Source organism: Clinocottus analis, unplaced genomic scaffold (assembly GCF_023055335.1).
Source record: "Clinocottus analis isolate CAN_PGR_092001 unplaced genomic scaffold, fCliAna1.0.p SCAF_11, whole genome shotgun sequence".
In the NCBI taxonomy this organism is placed as follows: Eukaryota; Metazoa; Chordata; class Actinopteri; order Perciformes; family Cottidae; genus Clinocottus; species Clinocottus analis.
The window spans coordinates 1,343,050-1,366,528 of record NW_027175832.1 but is presented as its reverse complement, the minus strand read 5'-3'; the positions used below and the strand labels follow the sequence as shown (position 1 = coordinate 1,366,528).

At 45.1% G+C, this 23,479-nt stretch overlaps 3 protein-coding genes across 7 annotated transcripts; all 3 read right to left on the bottom strand.

Annotated features, from left to right (window-relative positions):
• Nucleotides 1–1,234: 1,234 nt before the first annotated feature.
• Nucleotides 1,235–16,706, bottom strand: klhl24a (kelch-like family member 24a). The gene is made up of 8 exons (XM_068571365.1): nucleotides 16,501–16,706; nucleotides 15,060–15,176; nucleotides 14,116–14,960; nucleotides 12,290–12,474; nucleotides 9,305–9,423; nucleotides 5,325–5,513; nucleotides 4,348–4,536; nucleotides 1,235–3,520 (listed from the first exon to the last, which is right to left on the bottom strand). The coding sequence occupies exons 2-8, from the start codon at nucleotides 15,132–15,134 to the stop codon at nucleotides 3,320–3,322; spliced, it is 1,803 nt and encodes a 600-aa protein (XP_068427466.1). The 5' UTR covers nucleotides 15,135–15,176; nucleotides 16,501–16,706; the 3' UTR covers nucleotides 1,235–3,319.
• A 928-nt stretch (nucleotides 16,707–17,634) lies between these two features.
• LOC137802015 (probable G-protein coupled receptor 148) lies at nucleotides 17,635–20,468 on the bottom strand. Of its 2 annotated transcripts, none has more exons than XM_068599530.1 (2): nucleotides 20,342–20,468; nucleotides 17,635–19,707 (listed from the first exon to the last, which is right to left on the bottom strand). In XM_068599530.1, the coding sequence occupies exon 2, from the start codon at nucleotides 19,641–19,643 to the stop codon at nucleotides 18,684–18,686; it is 960 nt and encodes a 319-aa protein (XP_068455631.1). In that variant the 5' UTR covers nucleotides 19,644–19,707; nucleotides 20,342–20,468; the 3' UTR covers nucleotides 17,635–18,683. The 2 variants fall into 2 exon arrangements, with proteins under 2 accessions (XP_068455631.1, XP_068455623.1); XM_068599522.1 differs by having other exon boundaries at nucleotides 17,635–19,710; nucleotides 20,342–20,465.
• Nucleotides 20,469–20,555: 87 nt separating this feature from the next.
• On the bottom strand, nucleotides 20,556–23,465 carry mterf4 (mitochondrial transcription termination factor 4). 4 transcript variants are annotated; one of them, XM_068599509.1, is made up of 5 exons: nucleotides 23,411–23,465; nucleotides 22,682–23,114; nucleotides 22,390–22,574; nucleotides 21,071–21,391; nucleotides 20,556–20,834 (listed from the first exon to the last, which is right to left on the bottom strand). In XM_068599509.1, exons 1-5 carry the CDS (start codon nucleotides 23,435–23,437, stop codon nucleotides 20,793–20,795), a joined length of 1,008 nt encoding a protein of 335 aa, XP_068455610.1. In that variant the 5' UTR covers nucleotides 23,438–23,465; the 3' UTR covers nucleotides 20,556–20,792. The 4 variants fall into 4 exon arrangements, with proteins under 4 accessions (XP_068455610.1, XP_068455594.1, XP_068455602.1 ...); XM_068599493.1 differs by having other exon boundaries at nucleotides 20,561–20,834; nucleotides 20,970–21,391; XM_068599501.1 differs by having other exon boundaries at nucleotides 20,798–20,872; nucleotides 20,970–21,391.
• Nucleotides 23,466–23,479: the final 14 nt, after the last annotated feature.

The following is a 23,479-nucleotide window of genomic DNA, read 5'->3' as shown; positions in this document are numbered from 1 at the left end:
TCGAGACCAGAACAATGAAGCCCTCTACTGTACCTCACTTATTACTTTGTGCCTGTTTGTGGCCTTCACCAGGATGTGTGGGTGTGAGTTGACATCCAACGCCAAATATCTTATAAACAAGATTAATAATCTGACACAAACTCAGAGACACATACGAGTCTGTGAGAACCGCTTGTGGTTTTCATTAAGCTAATTCATAATATGTAGTTGATGAATCACCACGTAACACAAAACCAAAAGGCCTCATGAATGTTTATTGCAGAACAAGTTGCTCAATCCCATCTTGAAAGAGTGCGGCTGGTTTTATATGTTGTTTTCTTGCTACACACAATTAACGTTAAAACATCTCCAATATGATTGATGGCAGCCAAACTGCCAGATCGCATAAATATATATATCCACAATCCTACAACTCTAAACTATGTTATCTTATAATATCTTATAAAATTTTACATTCTTCAACCATTTTTTACTGACAGACTACAAGTGTATGTATGGAAAGAAAACTTTATTGATGTTTCTCTTACAAAAGTCAACCACATTTCAACATCCTGCAGATTACAAAAATCTAAAGCTTTCTCTCAGTTAGACAACACGTGTCTGAGGAGAACGGTTTAAAACATTACATCATACATACGATAAGAAAAGTTTATTTGAAAATGGTACGATTTAATTCCCCACTCATCATTCTTTTATTGAGGCACATCGGGCAACATTAAAGACCCCCATCTTGCATGCGACTGCAAAATACCCATTGATATTTAACAAAGTCCCCTTTGGGATTGAATCTAATCCGTTTTGGCTTAAATCTGCATTCACATCGTAATCCATCAATCGACCTTTGATGCTCAGCGCTTCAGGGTGTAATTTAGAGCATGCAAGGTGTAATTGCAAAGAGTCCCACAACTCACCACACCAGTCAAAGTTGAACAAAATCAAGAACAAAAATGAAGAATAATCATATCAAAGCAAAACAAAGTATCGCAGCCAATAATGAAAATCTTAAAATCAACATAACGTGTTATGCGAAAATACTCAGGGAAATCACAGTCTCTCTCTCTCTCTCTCTCTCTCTCTCTCTCTCTCTCTCTCTCTCTCTCTCTCTCTCTCTCTCTCTCTCTCTCTCTCTCTCTCTCTCTCTCTCTCTCTCTCTTCTCTCTCTCTTCTCTCTCTCTCTCTCTCTCTCTCTCTCTCTCTCTCTCTCTCTCTCTCCCTCTCTCCTCCTCTCCTCTCTCTCTCTCTCTCTCTCTCTATTGTTCTCTTCCTGCAGTTTTGGTTGTTTTTGTTATCATATCAAAGCCGTAGCAGGTGGTGGCCAACAGGAGGCGCTGCACACGTCACATTAAAGCAAAGAACTGATGCAGTAAAAAAACTAAACGAAAAAAGAGGATCTCGTTACATGATTTTACATTAACAGGATTCTGTTTAAGTGCACATTCGGGGCTCTCTAGAAAAACAATATGCAACCCGTGAAGAGAAACATTTAAATACAAGTTAAACAAAGAAAACATATTAAAAGTTATATTCACAGCAATATCTCTCGTCTATCGACGCTTATTGTCGTAAAATGTGACTTTTATTGACCATGAGCCACATCCTTGTCAATCAGAACTCCCTTTGTCAGAAGTGTCGAGGTGCCACACACACACACACACACACGCACACACACGCACACACATCAGAGCAGTCTTTGAGTTTGATCTACAAAGGTTTCTCACGTCTATAAAACCATCCACCTGGACACCAATGATCCAACAATGATACGATACTTATAATACAGTAAACATATGTTTGTAAAAATAAAATAAAAAAATACAAGACAAACAAGTATAACTTAAAAGAATATGACAGTAATGAAAAATAAGCTTAATAATAACAATAAAGTGGAGCAAAAACAAAGCTTCAAAGGAGGCGATGACACAGCTGGAGGATGGAGGAGGGAAGTGCAGAGAGGAAGTGGAACGAGGTGACAAGAGGAGAGGAAACGGGCGAAGCTAAAAGTGGCTATGTTCCAATATTGTGGTGGCGCCTCCGCTCTTTATCTCTTCTTTTAACCCAACTCAAGGTGACTTAGAACACTGATACGGTGGCACAACAGCTGGCTGACTGTTTACCACGTTTGTATGAGGTCATTTTTAGTATGAAGGAAGAGAAGAGTTTAAAAAACGGAGGACAGCACTTTTGTAATGTTCGTTCATAATGTTGTAGGTACGCATCGGCATGAAGTGCTTTGGGTAGAAGGTTAGATATCTCACCTCATCCGTCAGTGAACAACAGATTCATACCATTTTTCTTCAGTCCCGGTTCATTCCTGTACCTGTGGCTTAAACATGTTTTTGTCTTAAGGCATCGTTGTTGTTCATCAGCAATATCTGAGTTCATTAAAGCTCATCAGCAACCGAGATCGCAAGAAGAGGATCTAAAGGAGAGGATCTAAAGGAGAGGATGTAAAGGAGAAGATGTAAAGGAGAGGAGCTAAAGGAGAGGATGTAAAGGAGAGGAGCTAAAGGAGAGGATGTAAAGGAGAGGATTTAAAGGAGAGGATGTAAAGGAGAGGATGTAAAGGAGAGGATGTAAAGGAGAGGATGTAAAGGAGAGGATGTAAAGGGAGGATGTAAAGGAGAGGATGTAAAGGAGAGGATGTAAAGGAGAGGATGTAAAGGAGAGGATGTAAAGGGGAGGATGTAAAGGAGAGGATCTTAAAGAGAGGATGTAAAGGAGAGGTCACGCTGCACAGCAACAAAAGCACAGCAAGTTCACTTCACAACTGCTTACATTGTAATGCCTATCGTACTCAAATTAATTATTAAAACTCAATAATGTTAAGAGTTTTAGCCCTTTCCTGTTGTGTCTAACTTAACATCTGGTTGAAAGCTCAGCAAGTGAATGAGTTTATAATATTGTTACCATGATGATGTGATCCTCCAATTTCAATGTTGACTCCCACAATCATTCCAACAAAAATATTGATGATATTTCTATCTTTCATGATCGGTATCTTTATGTCACATGTGATCTATAACCTTCCAGCCTTGTGCGGTTGCTGCTGATGCGAGGCACATCTGCCACTTCGGGTTTCAGACAAGCCACAGAAGAGCAACAACAACGCTACACAAACGAGTCACAGCAACACAATGAGTATCGCTACATGATGCTGTGAGAAAATAAATTAGCTCAGATAACGTGCATGTTATGAAGACGTGTGTGATTGCGTTTGTGTTGTGCATGTTTGTTGTGAACTTGAAGAGCGAAAGTTTCAAAGAAAGTTGAAGTCCTTTAGTGTGTGTTTGTGTGTGTGTGTGTGTGTGCTAGTTCATGGTCAGGGCTTGTGATATTTGTCGTTGAAGCGGTGAATGGTGACACAGCCGTGGTAGGAGATCGGCCGCGGCATGGCCGCCACTCCTGTGATGATGCCCGTTGACGGGTCGTAGCACAGGATGGTGTCTGTCGCTTCCCCGTTCTCCCCTCGGCCGCCGAGGATGAAAATCTTGCCGTTGCACACCGACATGCCGCTGCTCTCCTGCGGGGAAGAGGCGGGACACGAGGATTCAATCCAGATGTTTAAATAGCCCAGTGGCTCTCAAACTGTGGGGCGCGACCCTCTAGTGGGGCGTAGAGGTGTTACAGGTGGGGCGCAGGGGGAGATGCAGATTCTTTAAAATTATAAAATTAAAATTATATATATATATATATGTATATATATATATATATATATATATATGTGTATATATATATATATATATATATATATATATATATATATATATATATATATATATATACATATATATATATACACCTTTTTTTTTTTTTTTTTTTTTTTTTAAGAAAAAAATGTTTTAAAAAATTTGGAGATTCTTAAAAAAAAATTATATATACACAATATATATATATATATATATATATGTATATATATATATATAACAATATTTTCTTTGTGGGTTAAACATGAAGCTCTGGGGCTTCAGTGCCTTGCTCAAGGACACTTCAACATGAAACTATGGGGAGAAAACAGAGATCCAACCTTCCTTGCTCATCTTTTTTGTCAAATATGAGTTATTTTTTGCACATATATAACTTTATTTGCATTGTTTTAACAAAGTGATTGCACACGTTATTAGTTTTGTCAGATGGAGCAATCTGGTTTACTTGAAAGGGATTTACATTTTCTTTAATCTATTATTTAAAAAAGAAACACGGATGGAGGACTCTCAGAAAGTTGGACCATTTTGTTCCCATGTTGTCGAGGCGGTGGAACATTTTGCTTCCTCCAAAGCGGAGACAGAAGTAATTGGAGAACCGCTGAAATCGCCTTAACCCTCAAGAGATCTGCATTTAATCCCGTACCTGCTTGTTGAAGGTGTGCACCACGTGCATCCAGTAGTCCTCCTCGGGGTCGTAGCAGAATATGGACTTGGTGAGGCCGCCGCACACGTAGATCATGTTGTTGAGGGACACGGCTGTGATGCAGCGCTTGGCGATGGGGATGTTGGCTCGCAGCAGCCAAGCGTCCGTCTCTGGGTCGTAGCACTGAACCTGACGTACGGTCACAAGTAGATAGTTGTGTGTTATTGTGGTGGAAGAAAGAAGACAATAGATGATCCATGTGGCGGGAAAAAATATGCAGCTCTTTTTTCTGACTGTCTGTGGGCCGCCTGCAGCTGCAGTCTGGGGTTTTGCATACGATCCAAGCATTCCTGCACCCACATTTATTTAAAATAGCCTCCTTCCAAACAACGTTTCCTCTTGACTGCAGTTTACATGAACAACACACTCAGACAAGGACCTTTCGGATCCATGTGGATGCAGCCGATAGGACGCTCTAAAACTCTATGAAGCATGAACTCTCAGCCCTTTTATAGTCGGCCATGCCGGGTTTCCTCTCATCACGATGTCTCTCTTCCGACATGTTTTCTGGGATGCACAGACGTAGACAAAGCAAACCAGGTATAGAGGAAAAATGGCTTCTACTGAATTTTGAGTGTTTACTATCAGCAACCTGCTTATTACTGAAAACATCATTACAGGGAAAAAATATTTTTGTGGTGACCCAGGACGCTTTTTAGCATTTCATAAAGGAAAATTACATCCTTGAGAACATTTGCTAGAACATTTCTCAGCCTATCTAAGCACAGATTGATTGAAACGTGTACTTCTGTCGACGACCTTCTGAAAACTCTGCTTTGAAACAAAGAATGTCTCACACGCCCCGTGCATTTCGAAGGTATAATCACAAAAAAAACCCGAGACAACAAAAAAAAAGCCCCTGAGCTTTCATCACTATGTGCTAAGTGTGTGTTCGGGCGCACACATCTGCTTCCCACCTTGTCTGAGCAGCTGTCGTCGTCGGGCCCTCCTCCGATGACGAAGAGCTTGCCGGCACAGCTGGCCACGGCCGGAGAGCTCACGGCTTCTTTCATGGGAGCCACCTCCGTCCAGCGGTTGGAGAAGGAGTCGTAGCACTCGGCACTGCTCAGGCGGCTCTGCCCGTCGTAGCCGCCAACAGCGTAGACCTTGTGGAAGACACACACACACACATATTTGGATTAGAGGAGTTGAGATTAGCGCCTTGGAACAACTGATGTGCGTCACATTTCACTGTGAGAGATGCTTCTAGCTTACTCGTTCATGAGTGTGAACGTTACGTCAGCACTTAGAGAACCGGTCTATCGGGTGCAGGAGGAAGATGATGTGCTGATGTGAACGAGCACCATTGTCTCTGTCCACGCTGTTCTCATGTCGGGAACACAGCTCTGCATCCCTGCAGGCACCGGTGCATTTTGCTAACTTTGAACTGGCGTCAGACTTTACTGGACTAGATTGAACTGGAATAATTAATTAGTGCTTTGGCCTCACGCCAGACTCACTTGTGGTCGGCGTCGAAAAACGAACAAGCTAATTAAAAGCCGTCCTGCTGAATGACTCAGAAGGAATAAACACGTTTAGCTTTGGTCTTTAGCTGTAGCATCTTCCAGCTCTTAGTCATGCCTCAAGTCGCTCTTTATAGTGTTAATTAATTGTTATGTTCTGTGAATGTAATGCCTCTGATGTTAATTAAATATGACCCGCTAACAATATCCACGCCTTCCTGGAAGCTAAAGCATTACTCACTATATTGTGTTGTTGACATGAGATAAGCATTAGTTACACACACTAGAGTGCAAAACATTGCCGAATAAGAAGAGAGAGAAAAGTGCAACATGAGAAATGAAGATTGTTAAAAAGTTGGTGGAAGGTACAGATTCCTGGTGAACTTTTATTTCTTTAAAAACTAGAAGGTCACGTCAAGAAAGCTTCTCCGCTATAGGAACACAGCGTTGATCATCTTCAGGTCTTAAGCAACAGAAAACATCAACATTAGAGGCATGAACAAAGAACAGATGGGAGGGAGGGAGAGAGAGAGAGAGGGAGGGAGAGAGAGAGGTAAAGAGACAAAGAAAGATGGAGGGAAAAAGGGAAGCTGGAGATGGAAGTTGATGCAGGTCTTTGACGTCACAAACACCTTTTTAACTGACAAGTTGAAACAGTTTTCTCGTTCTCGAACATTCAGGCGATGGTTTAAACATATTGTTATTGAATGTCTGTGTTTTTAAAAGACGACAACAGGCAAACTGAGCCACACTGTAACTCCCAGAATACGACAATGGGAACGCAGAGCAACTGAACTTTGATTATGTTCAGACTATGATGTTGATACAGCTGAAAACAAAAGTTAAATGCAGGATGTTTGTTGCCATAAAGTAAAGAGATGTATGGAAAACCTTTTCTTTTTGCCCTCACGCCTCTGCAGGCATTCAATAAACTCCCCACATGGTTCGGAAGTGCATGAATAAAGGCTCATTTCACATGAGCTCCATGATGGTAGCACGTACTCTATACAACCCGTTGGTATGAGGCAATCACATCAACACTAAACGTGATTCATGACCATCTGCGGACACACTCGCTAACTGAACGAGCACATTCACGGCTTATTTTATGACCACCGGCAACGGCTGAATGATTAACTGACCTCAACATGCAGAGAGGTGAGAAGCAGGGAACACGAGAGAACCGAAGAAGCCTTTTGGGGAAAATATATATAAATATGCAAAGGAGAATAGAGAGAGAGAGAGAGAGAGAGAGAGAGAGAGAGAGAGAGAGAGAGAGAGAGAGAGAGAGAGAGAGATAGAGACAGAGAGCGAGAGAGAGATAGAGAAACATGATGATGGACGAGAACAGCCGTCACATCCATAACCCAGCGAAAACAAGTGGTGACCTATTTTTGCTTCGATTGAGGAAACACAACCAGTCCAACAGGACACCACAGGATCCAGGACAAAGAGAAGTGTGTGTGTGTGTGTGTGTGTGTGTGTGTGTGTGTGTGTGTGTGTGTGTGTGTGTGTGTGTGTGTGTGTGTGTGTGTGTGTGTGTGTGTGTTTGTGTGTGTGTGTGTGTGTGTGTGTGTTTGTGTGTGTGTGTGTGTGTGTGTGTGTGTGTGTGTGTGTTTGTTTGTGTGTGTGTGTGAACTTTTCACCCTGCGAGATCCAGCTTGAGAAACTCAGACTTCACCTCGTGGCATCTGAATAATAAACGAATGTGTGTAAGTGAAGTAAATGGAAGTGCAGGAACAGGTGTAGGTGTGTGTGTGTGTGTGTGTGTGTGTGTGTGCGTGCGTGCGTGCGTGCGTGTGTGTGTGCGTGCGTGTGTGTGCAAGTGAAAAAAAGATATTTTATTTTTCAACCGAATATGCAAATTGTTTGAATCGTGAGTTAGTGGAAGTCAGAGTTGAGGTATTTGCATGTCAGCATGAAGGAGGGGAAACGAGTAAAATGAGGAAATGACTGAAGAGGAAGAGCAACTGAATTATGAGAAAATTTAAGAGCCGATTTAAAAACAACACAACAAAGAGAAAGATGAAAAGTGAGACGTGATAACCAGCAACAGCACAGTTCTGAGGGGAAATGATCAGACAAAGAAGCACCAGAGATAAGACGCACAACATGAAGTGAATACACAGAAAGAAGAAGAAGAAATGAGAAGGGGAAGATGATCCACATGTGGGACAGAGACAGGAAGTGGCTGCAGACAAGAGTCTCTCCTGGGATCTAATATCTCAGAGGAATGTGTCTTTAAAGAAAGGATGAAACCTGTGTGTACGCTGCTACCATGTCGCTCTATATATGTGTACAAGTAGCTCTGCGTATGTGTTGTGTATGATGCCGGACCAGTTAAACCTTAAGTCGTATTGTTCTAAAACCTTTAGTCATGTTCGGTCCATCTTGTTTTCACCATAACTTGATGCATGACTCACTTTAGAGTTAAATACTGGCTTTTTTTGTTTTGGGAGTGAGACCCTCCAGCTGATGACATCACTGCTGTGCAGGACCTCTGTGTAGTTTGACTGCATGCATGTGTGTTTGTTGTTTCTGTGGCAAGGCAACGAAGCGCTCTGCTGATGTTCGACTGTCACAGAAAATCCAATACAGATTGACGCCACAATCAGAGCTCGAAAAAAAAAAAGTTTCTCAGAAACGCTGCAGATGAGTCAGGCCCTTCCTGCAAAGTAAATGAAGCTTTGCAAGAATACGTGCATGTTCTTTATGCGTGCAAACAAACGTGGATATTCTTACACATACACATACTTTAACAAAGACTGCTCTCTTAACAGATACTTATAGTTCAGAAGCCTTTGTGAGGCTCATGTGTCATTATCATACAAGCAAGATGGTCTTTACAACCTCAAATGCTAAAAAAAGTAAATGTTACGCAATAAAGACAGACTGTACAATCTAGTTGAAGAACATTTCCAAGCAAATCATTAAAAAAACTAAAGACAAATTAGAATTTATTTAATCTAATGCTAGTTTTTCATACTGTATATGTTTACAGAGTAAGTGTCTTTAATTCTGCCTCCGTTGTCAAACCCGGCGTGTGTTTACAGGCTCATCACAGCTCTGTGTGGGTCTCTAATGCGACACGATACGGGCAGGCGGACTAAGCTGATCCTTAACTTGGAAGTGTGAGATGCTGGCAGATGTCCATCGACTCGAACCAGAACGTCCACTTGGCCTCACCGGCGACTGTAAATAGCAGCAGCTCGAGTGTCGGGGCGGCCATCGAGGAGTGAAGTATTTTCTATGTGTTGAAGATGTGACGAGGATATCGGCTGCACGGTTCGAGTAAATAGGAAACTTTATGCTGCTTTTAAATGAAGGCAAACTTCCTTCTTTCTGTTGAGTTCGTGCAAACATAAATAAATAAACTCCGACATCAGATGCATGTATTCAAAAGACATAAATCTGGCCCGGTGCGTCGTCCTCACCTTCCCCAGAAGGACGCCCATCTTGTGTCTCCAGCGGCCTTTGTTCAGAGACGCCACTCTGATCCACAGGTTGAGCTGCGAGTTGTACATCCACACGTCCCGGCTGTTGAGACGACCACCTGAGGGACAAACATGGAGGACAGCGGTTCATATTCAAGACGACGGGGAGTTTAGGCTCAATGCATGCAGCGCTACGCAACTCAGATGGTCTCATGGAGTTGATTTGTTACGGATTAAAAGTTTAAAAACACAGCAGAGCTGCTCCCAGTGTGTTTATGGCAAAGTAATGCTTCATCTTCTCATAAGAGATGGAAGTGTTTTATCTGACTTTGAGAGTACATACAAGGTTTTCTCTCTCTCACACACACACAGTATCATGTTTCATTACGAGAGCAGGTGTTGATCATTGTCTTTTGGATTCTTTATATAGCGAACACATCATAATCGAGTATCTTTTGCAGCTGAGACAGCGTGACTCCTCCTGCGGTTTGATCACAATAAAAGCGTCTGATCCGTCGTCTCTGAGCAAACGTGCTATTGTAAAACGTTGGAGGGAATAATAACAGCAGCAGCAGGTTGCACATTCTCAACAAGCCCTGACATGTCGCCCCCCTTCAATAACCCCACTACCAAAACACACACACACACGGAGGGAAAATCCAAACTAATCTTTTAGGACTACAAAGGGAGGCACAAGCTAACATTTTAGCATGGAGGATATACAAACATCTGATTAAATGTAGGTTAACCAATCGAAACTCGCACAAAAAAGGGTTAAAAAGGGAAATTGTAACATCATATAAAAGACGTTTTGTGGCCACTCGTTATGAGAATGAATAAAATGACAGACAACCTGCAGTGAATGTCTGGTTACATGTTGTTGGGTGTTATCTTTGTTCAGAAGGTGAGTGCTTATATGGAGCAAATGAATCTCTAAAGAAAACGTGCCAATGTAAACAAAGGTCTGCAGGCCTCGTCTTCATTCACATGCAAACAAAGCCGGACTTTTCTTCTTCTTTGTTGTAAGCTATCTAAATCCCAGACCAGACAGGTGGGACCGGATGGAGCTACCGGGCTTCTGTTTCATCCTCATAAAAATATTAATCACCTCCTTGGAAGGCTCTTCTTTTTTATGGGTGATTAAAAAAAAAAAAAGTAAATAATGTTCAGACGTCTTATATCGTCCCGTATCCGGTCGAGGAGCGGCGGAAGTTGCTGCTTTGGATAAGCCGCTGGATCGCGGGCGAGCCAGAGAGTCTGCTGCCTCCGGCCATGAGGGAAACACGTCGACGGAGGACAAACCACTTTAAAGTCTCACAACAGTCAGACTGTCTCACGTGGGGGAGGCGCAGCGCTGCTAATTGACGCTCTTAAGAAACAAACGGTGTCTCTGGGACGTCCCGATATGACAGCTTCATGAGCGTTATGCATTGTTTCAAATTAGGTGCAGTTTCGTCGGCTCATGCAAAGCGTCTCGCTCCGAGCGCTGCAGCATTCCTGTCGTCTGAGAGGAGTCAGGCGGCTCGTGAGTGTGACGCGCAGCCTCTCTAGTGTGTGAGGCGAGCTCGTGCTTTAAGGCTGACCGACCGACTAAACGGCATCCAAACACGTCACCAGTCGCAACGATCGATAATGAATATTTTATCAATATGAGTATTAAAGGACGGGCTACCAGCTGAGCTCTCTGCTCGCTCTTCTCTCTGACTTTTGATTTATTTGTCTGCCCTACATGTGTCAACGTCATCCCGTGGTATTAAACATGGTATTTAATATGCATATTATTCATGGTATTGTTTTAAAAAGTTAGATATTAAAGTGTTGTGACAACGCAAGTAGCAAAGAGACTCATGTTCTCCTGCATGCGCACTGTGTGACAACGAATTACAATGCTGCAGACAGACAGACAGACAGACAGACAGACAGACAGACAGTTTGTGGTGTAAGTAGGAATGTAATTAAGAGAGTAGCAGAAAAAGGGGAATGACATGCGTCAGGTGTGGAGACACAAAGTGGGGCAATGCAGATCATAATATGTTATGAAGCAACAGCGTGAATGTGGGTGAGACTGAAGGACGGGGAGGAGGAGCGTGTTGACTTCTTCTCCAGAGCGTGAGGGGGAGATCACGGACACGTGAGGACTCGGCACAGTGAGAACATAGAAAAGCAAACACTGAACTCTTTGCTGAGGCGGCAGAACGTCGCTCTGAATCTCCTTCTTCCCTTTTTTTTTTCCTCTTCTCTACATCTTGCAACTGGAGTTTTTCCAGGTAATGTTTTGCAGCTCATCGACGTGTCGGAGCATCAGCAGTCCCCCGCAGGCACTTTCAGACTTCTGTCAAGTCACATTATTGGAAACAATTTCCCAAAAGAAGTATGAAAACACTCCTCCATGCCCTCAATCTAACGACCATATAAGAACTGCAGCGTGCAGTTTATTTATATCCACGTTTGGCTTTCACTACCTTCACCCTGACCTCATCCGTTTGGATGAAAGATGGAACACTGACGTCCTCTTTTTTCTAGATCTTTGTTTTTTGACACCAAAAAAGGTTTAAGCAACACTCGGACCATGCAGAGAGGTTTGACTACAAGCTAATCTCATCACAGCATATCTAAAGAGTCTAAAATCTAAACGGGAGGTTGGATCGTTGCAGACAGAATATCCTAGAAAGCTGCTGAACCGTTGACCCGGATGACTGGCCAATAGCGAGAGAGAGAAGGACTGAGCGGGCCAATGCGGGCCTTCCTCAGCGCTGAGGTGGGCGGGTGCCTCTCCATGTCGCTCTCAGATTTTCCTTCAACTCCCAACAGGCTGTTGCTGTAAAAATAACAACGGGCAGATCGCCACCGTGGCCTTTTCCTGCCTCTCCACTGGAGGATTAGACGGCGAGCCAAGCCAAGAAAGACCCCGAGCGCACTTGAGTTTATATTTTGGGGTATGGCACGATCTTAAAAGACAACTTGTGATATTTTTGGGGGTCTTACCTGACACCAGAATGTCATTGCGCAGGGCGCAGACGGCGTACTCTGACTTGGTGAACTCGGGCAGCTTGGCCAGAGACTTCCACTCTCCTGTGACCGGCTCGTAGCATTCGGTGTAAGGCAGGTTGAAGCCCCCGACTCTCTCACAACCCCCCACCACCACTATCACCTCAGAGAAGCCGGTCGACCTGGAAAGATAAGGCAAAGGGGTTAGACATGCAGTGGAAAGAACAACACAGCTGAAGCTGTGATAAAACACAAGAGGAGCACGTCAGAGTCAATAGGTAGCGACTACAGGCACACACACGATATGTAGGCTTAAACGAAGGATTATGAAAACATATAAACATACGCATGTCAACACTGTGAGGGATTTGTAATTACGGACGTCAGACAGAGTCGTGGTTTCCACAGGAAGGGCTTCAGTTATCTTTAAGGCAAAGTTCAATTCACAATGAACGTATTCATCAACATAACAAAAACACACTCGGCTGGAGTTTCATGATCACAAAGCTTTCCTCTTTGGCCGTTCAACACATGCCGTGGGTATGACAGCATTTCCTAAGGGGAGCTAATTAACTACAGCTTCTCTTCTTATTGTGCCATTCTAAAGTACTGCTGCAGGATACACACCAGCAGTTTACTGTAAAACATACAACACAGAAATACAGAACGATCTGGATAGCAGTGTAAGTACGAATGTGTTTCTTTGCACTTCCCCCATGTGAGATATAGATTGCAGGTGGGAGGTTCGAGCTGGTTTATGTCCCTGTGTACACGACAGAGTCGAGCCCAGGAGCATTACAGCTTCATGTGTGTGTGTGTGTGTGTGTGTGTGTGTGTGTGTGTGTGTGTGTGTGAGATTAATTAAATTCTGGAGGCCTACCAAGAGAGAAAAGGGGGCAGATGTAGACACAGAGAGGGGAACCAGGCATCTGTTGGGTTCGGCCCCGAGGGCAAACAAAGCCGCCTGCACGGTTGCATCCTGATTGGCTTGCAGATCTGCAGAGATCTGCCCGGATACTGACACAATACACCTGAAATACTCGCCGCACAGCCTTGATAACCGACAACTGGTGCTGTTGTGTGACACACAAAGGCAGCTGCGCGGGTGTTTGCTGTACAGCGGGCCGCCATATGGATCCTTTTGGAGCTCGTTTCTATTTCTTTCAGCCGGCGCCAACTTTTGCCGTTAATCAAACGCACGGTAAAAAAAAAAAAAAAATTTGTAAAACTGCACAAAAAAAAGTGAAAAGGTGCAGACTCTCTGAACACATGAGGGGAGTCCCGCCTCCAGCATGATAACAAGACTCAACATTTCATGATTGCTATTTCTTGCATCACATCCATTTTTTTCTTCTTTCAGGCCAACCGGTCCGTGCAGGAACATGCCCCGCAGCCGTCATCACCACTTCCATTTCAAAATAGGTCTACAAAGCACTGCTCACTCCATGACACACACCTGTCTGTTCAGTACGCTAACACTCCCCGTCTCCCTCTCACGCACAGACGCAACAACAACAACAACAACACCGCCTGGAGCACCGAGTGCATGCGTGAGTTGTAACCTATAGACGACAATGTGAGGTTAAAGAACAATAAACCGCATAAAAGATTTTTTTATTGTCTCACTCTCATCTCCGTCATCACCATGTAAGAAGTGTTAATCCAACAAGGCAAAATGGCAGAAAGAAAATCAGACCAATAAGTCTTACTACTTCAACATAAAAGCCCCAAAATCAGTCTAATAATCAGTTTTTCTTTTGTAGATAACGTCTATTATTATCTGCCGCCGTCCTCCCGACTCGTCAGTCCACATTTTAAGTTACCTGCGTGGACGAGTTCTGGGTGACATCATCTCGTTCCCGAGCACGTGGTAGCGCCTGGCCTCGTGGAGGAGCTGGTAGCACTCGGGAGCGTTCTGGATGAGCTGGTCTCCCTCCACCGTCTGGACGAAGTAGTTTGGGTGCAGGAGCGGCAGGCGCACGTTGTGCAGCAGGGCCTTGAGCACGGGCTTCCTGTGCTCCACGCCGTGGTACACCCACCTCATCACCGCCTCGAACACCACCTCCTCCTTCCCGACGGACAGCTCGTCGCTGCCGGTGTACTCCTCCAGCTCCTCCTGGCGCAGGCCGAGGAACTCCTCGTGCTGAGCCACCTCCGAGAAGTTGGCCAGGACGTAGCTGCGGCAGCGGCTGGCCAGCTGCTTCAGGGCGTGGGCGTCCGCGAAGTGCTGGATGCCCAGGCAGTTGCAAGGGTCCAGCTGGTCCTCCAGGAACTTGGCGCAGGCGTCGCGCAGCGCGTAGATCTGGAAGAGGCTGGAGGTCTCGAAGAGGAACTGGACGTTCTCGGTGGTGATCTTGGCGTGGCCGGTGTAGACGTAGGCCAGGAAGGAATCCATGGCCTCGGCCAGGATGCCGTTGATCTCCACCAGCATCTCGCGGCTCTCCCGGTGGTCGTTGCAGAACATAGCTCTGAAGTAGGAGGAGCAGGCGGAGAGCACGGCGCGGTGGCAGGGGAACTCGCGGCCCTGCACGCTGATGACGACGTCGGTGAACAGGCGGCAGTCGCGGAACTCGTTGAACACCTGCAGGATGCCCTCCGAGTGGGACGAGCCGGAGCAGAAGTCCAACACGTCCTGGCCGCCTAACGCTTTGGAGTCCACCTCGAGCACCTGAGGAGGCAACGACACGCATGAAGACGTTGCATTTGTTTGTTTTTTTACAATTCGGTTGAGTCAAAAGCTGCAAGATGGAAAGCCTTGGGAGAGCACCTTGCGTTTGACAGCTGGCGAGTCTCTGATCCCAGAATCCTCCCTGTTCATCCTTCTGCCCAGAATCAGCACCATGGCTGCCACCTTCAACGCACCTTCCCTGTATGTCAAGATGACCTGAGGGTGGAGAACAGGAAGTTCAGGATCATTACAGTAATTAAATTACACAAATGTTCCGTTACAGATCACATTTCCATGGCATCCGATCAGATGGCCAGAGCCCTAATTAGATTACTGGAGTGCACATTGAGAACATTCACAGCAGACAAGCAACACACTGCGTGTGTGCAGAAGAGGAATCACACGATGGTCCTCAGGAGTTTTCTGCACATGGAGTTGTGCTGAAATGTCTTGCATCGCGGCTTGAGAAGAGTAGCTTCAAGGAATGAAACCTGCCTGACTGTTACTCTCGCCGCCGCTGCCAAACAGCCGTGCCCTGCAGCACACTGAATACACGAGGTGGAGGATGACAAAGACATACCGGCGGGAGAGAGATAGGAGGAAGGAACCAGTCGTTTCAGTCAGGTGGTTTGAGACAGAGCGAGGAAAAGTGATGCTATCAGACGGCACAAGGTCATTGTTTGAACCGCAAGTGCAAAGTCAGTGGTACTAATGACCTCGAGTCATATTCTGCTTTATTTAAACCTGCATTTCAGGCACAAAAAACAATGGTTCCCCCATGAGGAATGCTGTGTTCATGTCCACACAGACTGTGTGTTAAAGAGTTTTTGAAGATACTACATTAAACATTGAACTCTTGTACCTCTGCGTTTCCTCCTGTGAGGTTATGTATCCCGGGTTATTATTCAACCATGTGTGTTATTTGCGAGCAGCAGCAACTCCTTGGAGACCAGAGGACAGGTTTAGCCTGAGGCGTCTGACGCAGATGGATTTACATTATGACTAATACCTGCTGAGGAAGAGCAGAATAAGCAAATATGGAAAAGGAAAAAAAAGTTGTATTTACATTTTTTATATATATACATATTTTTTTAATATTATTTGACTTTGTTTCCTGTTATTATTGTGTAATAAAGTGAAGCTGAAATTGCCAGAGATTTACAGTAATTCATGTACATAAGACACATTGTTTTGTTGTTTTGATGAAAAAGTTAAATTGCATAACTTCCCACTTTTTAAGTATCTGTTACAGACGGTCCCGTGTGCGTGTGTGTTTGCGTGTGTGTGTGTTTGCGTGCGCGCGTGTGTGTGTGTGTGTTAGCGGGTCACCAACAGGACAGAAAACACTGAAGTTTCGGTTATTTAGACAAAGGAGACGGTCTCGTGCCGTTAGCCCGCGACACCACACCGACATGAACACATGAACACGTCGCTTAACTCAACATATTGGAACAAATTCAGCAGGAAAACCATAAATAAGTATAAATAAAGACCTCATGCAGCCAATAACACCATGCTTAGTTATTAATAGAAGGGTTACCTTGCGCAGGCGCCTCCAGATGAAGCTTCCTCTTCACTTAGTGGTCAGAAAAAGAAGAAAAAAGTGTGGATAAAAATAAATGAGTATCCTGAAATAGTTTATCGATATGTTTTGTTTGATGTCTGCCCTGATAGAGTTATGGCGTGACGTCACACAGCCGGGACATCTTGACTTTTACAGAGCTCGAACCAGCTAACAGTAAACACAGAGACAATATATACTTGTCAGGGGTAAGAAGGAAAAAAAAAGAAAATCCATCCCACTGCACCCACTCAGCTGTTGCTGCTGGTGCATCATGGGTAATGGAGTTCAAATGATCGTCGTCGCGTACAGCTCGCCCGGTGAGAAACAACACTTCCCGAGAGCCTCCGGGGCTCCACGTGGCTGTCCTTTGTTTGCAAACAAACTGCGAGTGGAGGAAAAACAAAAGTTCATAACAAGAAGTAGGAACACACGCGAAGTTGAGCAACACACGCACAACAACATCATGGCGTCACATGTATGTGGAGCACGAGGGTTTAACAACGCGTTGTGTGTAGATACACGTCATCAAACACAGATTAGTTATAGTAGATATTAAAAAAAAAGAGTATCTGCGTATGTTACGTCGACACAACGAAAAAAACTAACACAACAGCTGTAATGTGACACACAGGATGAAAGGAGACACAAGGTTTTTCTCAGGTGGGAGGAGGAACTTAGTGGAACAAAGGATAAACTTCTTCTCCCTGTTGCAAAATATTTCTGAGAGCTCACCGCTGGATTCCCTGAAAGTGTCCACTGAGTTATGAATAACCCAGACAGTGTGGAAGCGTGTGCGTAGTGTGTGTCTCTGTGTGTGTGTTTAAAGAGTTGTACCCTTTACTCATCACAGTATGTCAATGAAGGTGCAAAGTGTACACACATTGTAGGAGCATATTCAGACCATGACTGTCTCTCTCAGGTAGACGATGGTCAACGACAGACTTCAGGAAGTGGGTGGACACCGAGCACAGGAGGGAACACTGCAAAAACAAGGTTGTTGTGGCCCCGGGGCCCAAGAACAAAACCTTGTAATTAGAGAAGCCCACGAGGAAGAGAAGCAGCGCAGCTAAAGTGTAATGACGTCCACGAAAAACACGTTGAGTCCGTCAATACAGAAAAGAATCAGGCGTAGTTTATATGTAGAGCTGTGTCATAAGAAAATACACAATACAGGGCAGACAATAGAACATGTGGTGTGTGTGTGTGTGTGTGTGTGTGTGTGGTGCAGGTGTTTGATCCACCTCCAGATGCAGCAGGACAAAGGCAGCGAGTACCAGCAGCAGTGTGCTGCTGTGACGCAGCTCAGAGGACTGGAAATGTGTCCCTCTGCTGTCGAGTTGTTGTACCGGTTTGACGGCAAAGACTCAAACGTCGCTGTAGCTTCAGGTGTGTGACTCATCACTGTTCTCACACACACACCTCTCTAAACGAGCCAATGTGCTCTTCTCTTTCCTCTGGCGCCTTAAATTGTAAAGTCAGTCAGCCGTTTTGTTGATGGACGTCCAGCTGGAGACAAACAGGCAGCAAAGTGCTTTGTTGCAGCAGTGTGGTCGTAAAACTGACGCTGAGTGGCCTTTATATGACATAATGACGATCAAATTCACATTCTGGTTGGACGATTTACTTAAGAAAAAGGGATTAAAATTGCCTCAACATCAAGACAAACCTTAAAAGCAAGAAAGTTCAACATGTTCTCATTTGGATTCTTCTTCTTAACAAACACACAAGAGTACAGTTGGCAGATGTTGCATTTCACTGGGCAGCGACCGCGGCTTAAACTACCTCTGAGGACACACAGGACATTTCCTCAGTATTGTTTCTTGAAATTTGATCTGAGGAGGAGTTTATTTTCTAAATTTAGACTCAAATTACGCACGTTTTAGTCAGTGTTCTTACATATGATAGCTGTAGGCCTAAAATAAGATAAAAATGAAGCTATTTGAGTGTTTTAGCGAGTGTTTGAAACAGCATTAAGACCCACAAACACTATATTTGAACATAAAATGTGTCTTGAGGGCTCATCAAATCAGGAATAACAGCATTTGGACTCGTCCTGACAACTGAACTGCATTCACATTTTCATTTTTTATGGAGGGCGACTCAGAAAACAGAAAGTATGCACATCAGAGGTGTGAACAGCGGACAGTTTGCGGGCGTCTTCATGGAGCCGTGACCTGGCTGAGCCTCCTGTGTTGTGGCAGCAGCTGCATCAGCGTGACAGAGATCTCCCTGTACCTCAGCCCGTACAGGTACGGGGCAAACGCCCGGGGCAGCAACATGAACACACACATGTTGACCGTGCTGATCCACACGCGCAGGTCCTGACTTATTTCCTCCGCCCGGAACAGGAAGAGCTCCAGGATGAAGACCAAGCCGGGGGCGAAGTAGAGCAGCAGGAGAACCCCGTGAGCCAGCAGGGTGACCCGGGCCCTCGAGAAGCGGCTGCGCCAGATGCCCTGAGTCCTGGTCACCATGTACAGCCGGATGTAGCAGAAGAAAATGAGCGCGGCGCAGATGAGCGCGACCACGACGAAGTGGACGTGGACCCCGCCGGCGTTCGTCACCTGAAAAAAGCCGAGGGAGACGAGGGCCAGGCACACGCCCCCGTTTTCGTGCGAGTTTTCTCTCTTGGCCTCCGTCACGATCACCTGGGCGAGCGGGTAGACGGCCGACAGCAGCCACGCCCCCAGCAGGATGCAGTGCGTGCGCGCGGGGGGGAGGACGTCGCGGTAGCGCAGAGGCCAGCGGACGGCGGCGTAGGTGTCGATCACCATGAGGGTGAGGGTGAAGATGGCACAGCTGTAGGCGGTGACGGTGACGCCCGTGATCAGGTCGCAGACCAGCGAGGGAATCTGAGCCCTCAGGGCGTTGCAGATCACCACGGCCAGGTTGAAGACGAGGAAGAGGATGTCGGCCCCCAGGGTGTTGGCCAGCAGCAGGTAGCGCGTCTCCTGGCGCAGCGCCCGGGACAGGAAGATGCACGACAGGAGGACGGGGTTGACCAGCAAGGTGGCGAGCGTGACGACTGCCGTCGGGATGAGAAAGAAATCGAGGTTCCACCTCAGCAGGCTCTCGATCCATTCCTGTGTGAAGTTTGAAATGAGCGTTTGTGACGACATTTTGTCCACATGTGCGCCGACTGAGGGGTTTTATGACGAGGGGACAACTTCCTGCAGCAACTTCCTGCTGATGAAAAGACCATCAATTAATATCAAAAGGTTAAATGTGTACAAACAAGCAGTGAGGTGTGTAAACTATTTAATATCTGTATTTTAGATTCTTGATGCCGGGATTGCTGGCTGGGCAAACCTGTAATGTATAAACTCAGACGTTCCTGTAACTTTTATAGTTCTCCTCGTGGTCATTTATAGTCTGAAGGTCGAGGGAAGTCAGAGGCCACAAATTCAAATATACAGTGATCTGTCATCCTTGAGTTATGTTGTAACAGAAATAAAATGCAAATGAATAAAACAAAGTTGTTAAAAATGACTCAATGTGACATTACAAGATGTACATTTAATGTATTAAATAAAATAAAAATTTAATTATAATTGACTGCAGTTTGGATGAAACAATATTATAGTGAATTTGATTAAAATATCCATTTCCCTACACTGGTCATAGATTCATTGTGTGTGTGTGTGTGTGTGTGTGTGTGTGTGTGTGTGTGTGTGTGTGTGTGTAATGCCCCCACTAAATGCTTACAAATGCTCTTCACACTTGAGACCAAAAACAGAAAATCAGTTTGTTTTGTTCAAACTTCTTGTTGACACATCTATTGACAAATTATCGATTGGCCAAAGGTTCGTTTTCTTACCTTGAGTCCGGAACAGAAAAGCCTCCGTGTTGCGCTTCCATCAGGCTTTTGCGTTTCTAAAAATCAATGGACGTCTGGCTTGACGCGCCTCGCCCGCCGGCCTTATCTGATCCTCTCTCTGTTGACTCATACGGACGATGGAGGGATGGAGAAAGCTGCAGCCACTTGGCAGTCACGTAGCAACGGGGCGGAGCCATCGTCCACCTCGCTCTACCTCGTGGTGCCACTTCAACCGACCAGCTTTTTGGCGTTTAATAAGATTAATGATTAAGATTCACATGTCCTGTGATGTTGCTGCAACTTGTGGGGATACTTAAGCAAAGTCACAAACCGATTTGCACTGTGGAAAGAATAAATGTTCATGCCTCACAGCGGTACGTCGTCCATGTAGAGTCCCGCACCGCCGATCCCATCATGAACACGGGATTCGACTTCAAACCGGAGGCTGCACTCAGTCCAATCTGCTCGTGGCGTCGGTACAAGAGAGAACACGCTACGGGTGACAACAGCGACATTGTATCCATCTGTGATCTAGAAAAGAACTTTCTATAGCACCCAATGACCAACTCGAGTTCAACAAACAGATTAACAGAAACATTTTATTAGTTAGTTCATCACCATCACATACGTCATTTTCTCAGTCCCTCCCACAGTGCTGTGTCATTTTTTTCTCCTCTTCCTGTAGCTCTCTTTCCCTCCGGGCTCCTCCTCCTCTTCATCCTCCTTTACCTCATCGTCGTCACTGTCGGCTTCAGCGCCGCCATGCTGACGTTGTTCTTCCAGCCACTCTCTCGCCAGCAGTCTCCCAAAGACCTCGTACTCCTCCGCCGACGCGTTGGCCACATGTGTGAGGAAGTCGTCCTCGTCCACGTTGAGGATGTCGTCCAGTCTGGGGTTGAGGATGGTCGTCTGGCCTTTCTTGTCTGGGGTTTGATACAAGCCCCTGCGCTCCAGAAAACAGTGTCGACGTCGCACTTCTTCCAGAGTGAAACGAAACACCCGGGCCTTCACCATCCACGCCTGTTTGACCCCCATCCGGAAGTAGACGTACTGTGGAGAGATGAGCCAGATCTTACCGTTACAAACAACCACTTTGCAATGACAAAAAACTGCAAGATAACCTCAAATGATGAGATTATATAAAATATATGGTGTACGACAGATTATTAGTGGTCTGATGTTCCGTTTCCGGGTTAAAAGCAGCGCACAGAACCTGAAATAAAGCACGCTCCATTCTGTAGAGACAGTAAAGTCATACGCTGTAACAACAGTGTGATTAATCTGTTCACAGATACTTTTGCCAGACGGATGTGGAGTTCCTTAATGGCCACCAGAGGGCGTACTACACCAGCGTTCAAATTTCAATCCAACCAGGTTTAGAGAATGTTATGGAAGCTCATTTATGCCACAAAAAAAAGGATGAAAAAAATAAAATAAAATTAGGACCAAAAAAATTATTAAAAAAATTAAAATAAAAAATTAGGACAAAAATAATAAAAAAAATAGTCAACAAAAAAAGGGCAAAAAAAAATTCGATTAACTTTTTTTTTGGTCCTATTTTTTTTTTTTTTGCGGAAATGGGCTTCCATACTTTGTAGGGTTAACACTAAAGAAAAGTGAGTATGGATACTAAACATGCTTGGTTTCGAGTGTGCACCATCATTGCAAGTTAACGGGTGAGCTGCTCACGAACTGGATGGCAATGAAAAAGCGACAGGAACAGGTCTGGCATCACTTCTTGTTAGAGCTAAACAATAAAGTATGTTGATTTCTTGTACAGTGGAAAAGTAAATAGTGCGTATTGTATCTTATATTTGTGACTCATTTGAATTGAAAGACTATGAACAACACGAGTGTTGTCTTTTATGACTGTAGTCTGTTATTGACCTTAACAACAGCACAACACCACGGAAGCTCTGGCTTGTTTTTGTTTGAGAAAATTGGACTATTGATTTCCAATTTTTATCCCTGAACATTGTTTCAAATAAAAGGCCCATCTGTCAATGTTAATTCTTCAAATGTCTTGTCCAATCCAAAAATCTTCCAACCTGAAACTTGTACTCCAGCTGATCCCTCTCCTCCAGGACCACGGCTGGACTCTCTCTGAGGATGTCTGTGACCTGCTGGACGGTAAACTGGCACTTCTCTCTGAGGAACATCACCACGCTTTTCACTTTCTTCACGGGCACAGTCAGGATCTGGGGGTAATAGGACACGACTCTCTGCAGACTGCCTGACGGGGAGGACAAAAGGAAACAAACCGGTTTGATGAGCATGAAGTAAAGCGATGCTTTAAAGAACGACATGATGAACTGTGCTGCACGAAGATCTTCAGCTCACCTTCAACCAAACCTAACTTCCGCATGTTGTCTATGCGCTGCTGGAGCTGTGACTCCTTGATCGTGTAAACTTCAGGACATTTTTCCAGCAGTTTCAGCACACTGGAAGAGTTGAGGCCTAAGACGAACAGAGTCGTGAGAGTTGTCAGAGCCTGTGTGGCAGCACTTCCTCCTCTGAGTTTGGACGTGGCTTCGTATATCTGCTCTGCCTGAGAGTCCGTGAATCCCATATCGACCAGAGACTGGGGGGACAGCTTTGTGACTGGCTCCCTGGATGGAGGACCGAGCTCATGGTTGTGTCGCTGCAGAGTATTTTGGCTGCTGGACGAACAGAACAACCTGCACCCGGCGGCGCACACAGGCTGGAGGTGACGTCTCCCACCCTGAAGTGGGCTGAAGGCAGAGGAGCCATTTATCACGGCCCACCGGAGAACCTGGCGGGACAACAAACCATCGATATATATTACACAAGCATTATTATATGGTAAACCGCCAGGGACGGGGCAATAGCCGCTGTTATGGCTGTTAGGGCGAGTACACAAGTGTAGCTAGTAGACGATGAGCTGCGGTAGTTAGCTTAAGTACATGAAGGTTACGGCGGAAGTATGGCCGTCAGTCGCTTCCTCGACATCTCTTTAAGTTCGCGGGTCATGCGTTTTACGATGTAATAACTTTATTTGAAGTTGGTGGAATATCAAAAGGGTCATATCTTTTTAAAATTCAGATTTACCTGACGTGCAGAAACTCTGGTACCCATGCTTGTCCGTCGCACATATACGTCCGTCGTTCAGCCTCAGAG

Excerpts from the sequence above, each read along its gene's own strand:
- klhl24a (XM_068571365.1), bottom strand. The coding sequence starts at position 15,134 with ATGGTGCTGATTCTGGGCAGAAGGATGAACAGGGAGGATTCTGGGATC. Across the intron at positions 12,475-14,115 it reads CCCAGAACTCGTCCACGCAG|GTCGACCGGCTTCTCTGAGG; the intron begins GTAACTTAAAAT and ends TTATCTTTCCAG. Across the intron at positions 3,521-4,347 it reads TGCACACCTTCAACAAGCAG|GAGAGCAGCGGCATGTCGGT; the intron begins GTACGGGATTAA and ends TCTTCCCCGCAG.
- mterf4 (XM_068599493.1), bottom strand. The coding sequence starts at position 23,437 with ATGGGTACCAGAGTTTCTGCACGTCAG. Across the intron at positions 23,115-23,410 it reads CCAGAGTTTCTGCACGTCAG|GTTCTCCGGTGGGCCGTGAT; the intron begins GTAAATCTGAAT and ends TTGTCCCGCCAG. Across the intron at positions 22,575-22,681 it reads GAAGTTAGGTTTGGTTGAAG|GCAGTCTGCAGAGAGTCGTG; the intron begins GTGAGCTGAAGA and ends CCTCCCCGTCAG.
- LOC137802015 (XM_068599530.1), bottom strand. The coding sequence starts at position 19,643 with ATGTCGTCACAAACGCTCATTTCAAACTTCACACAGGAATGGATCGAG.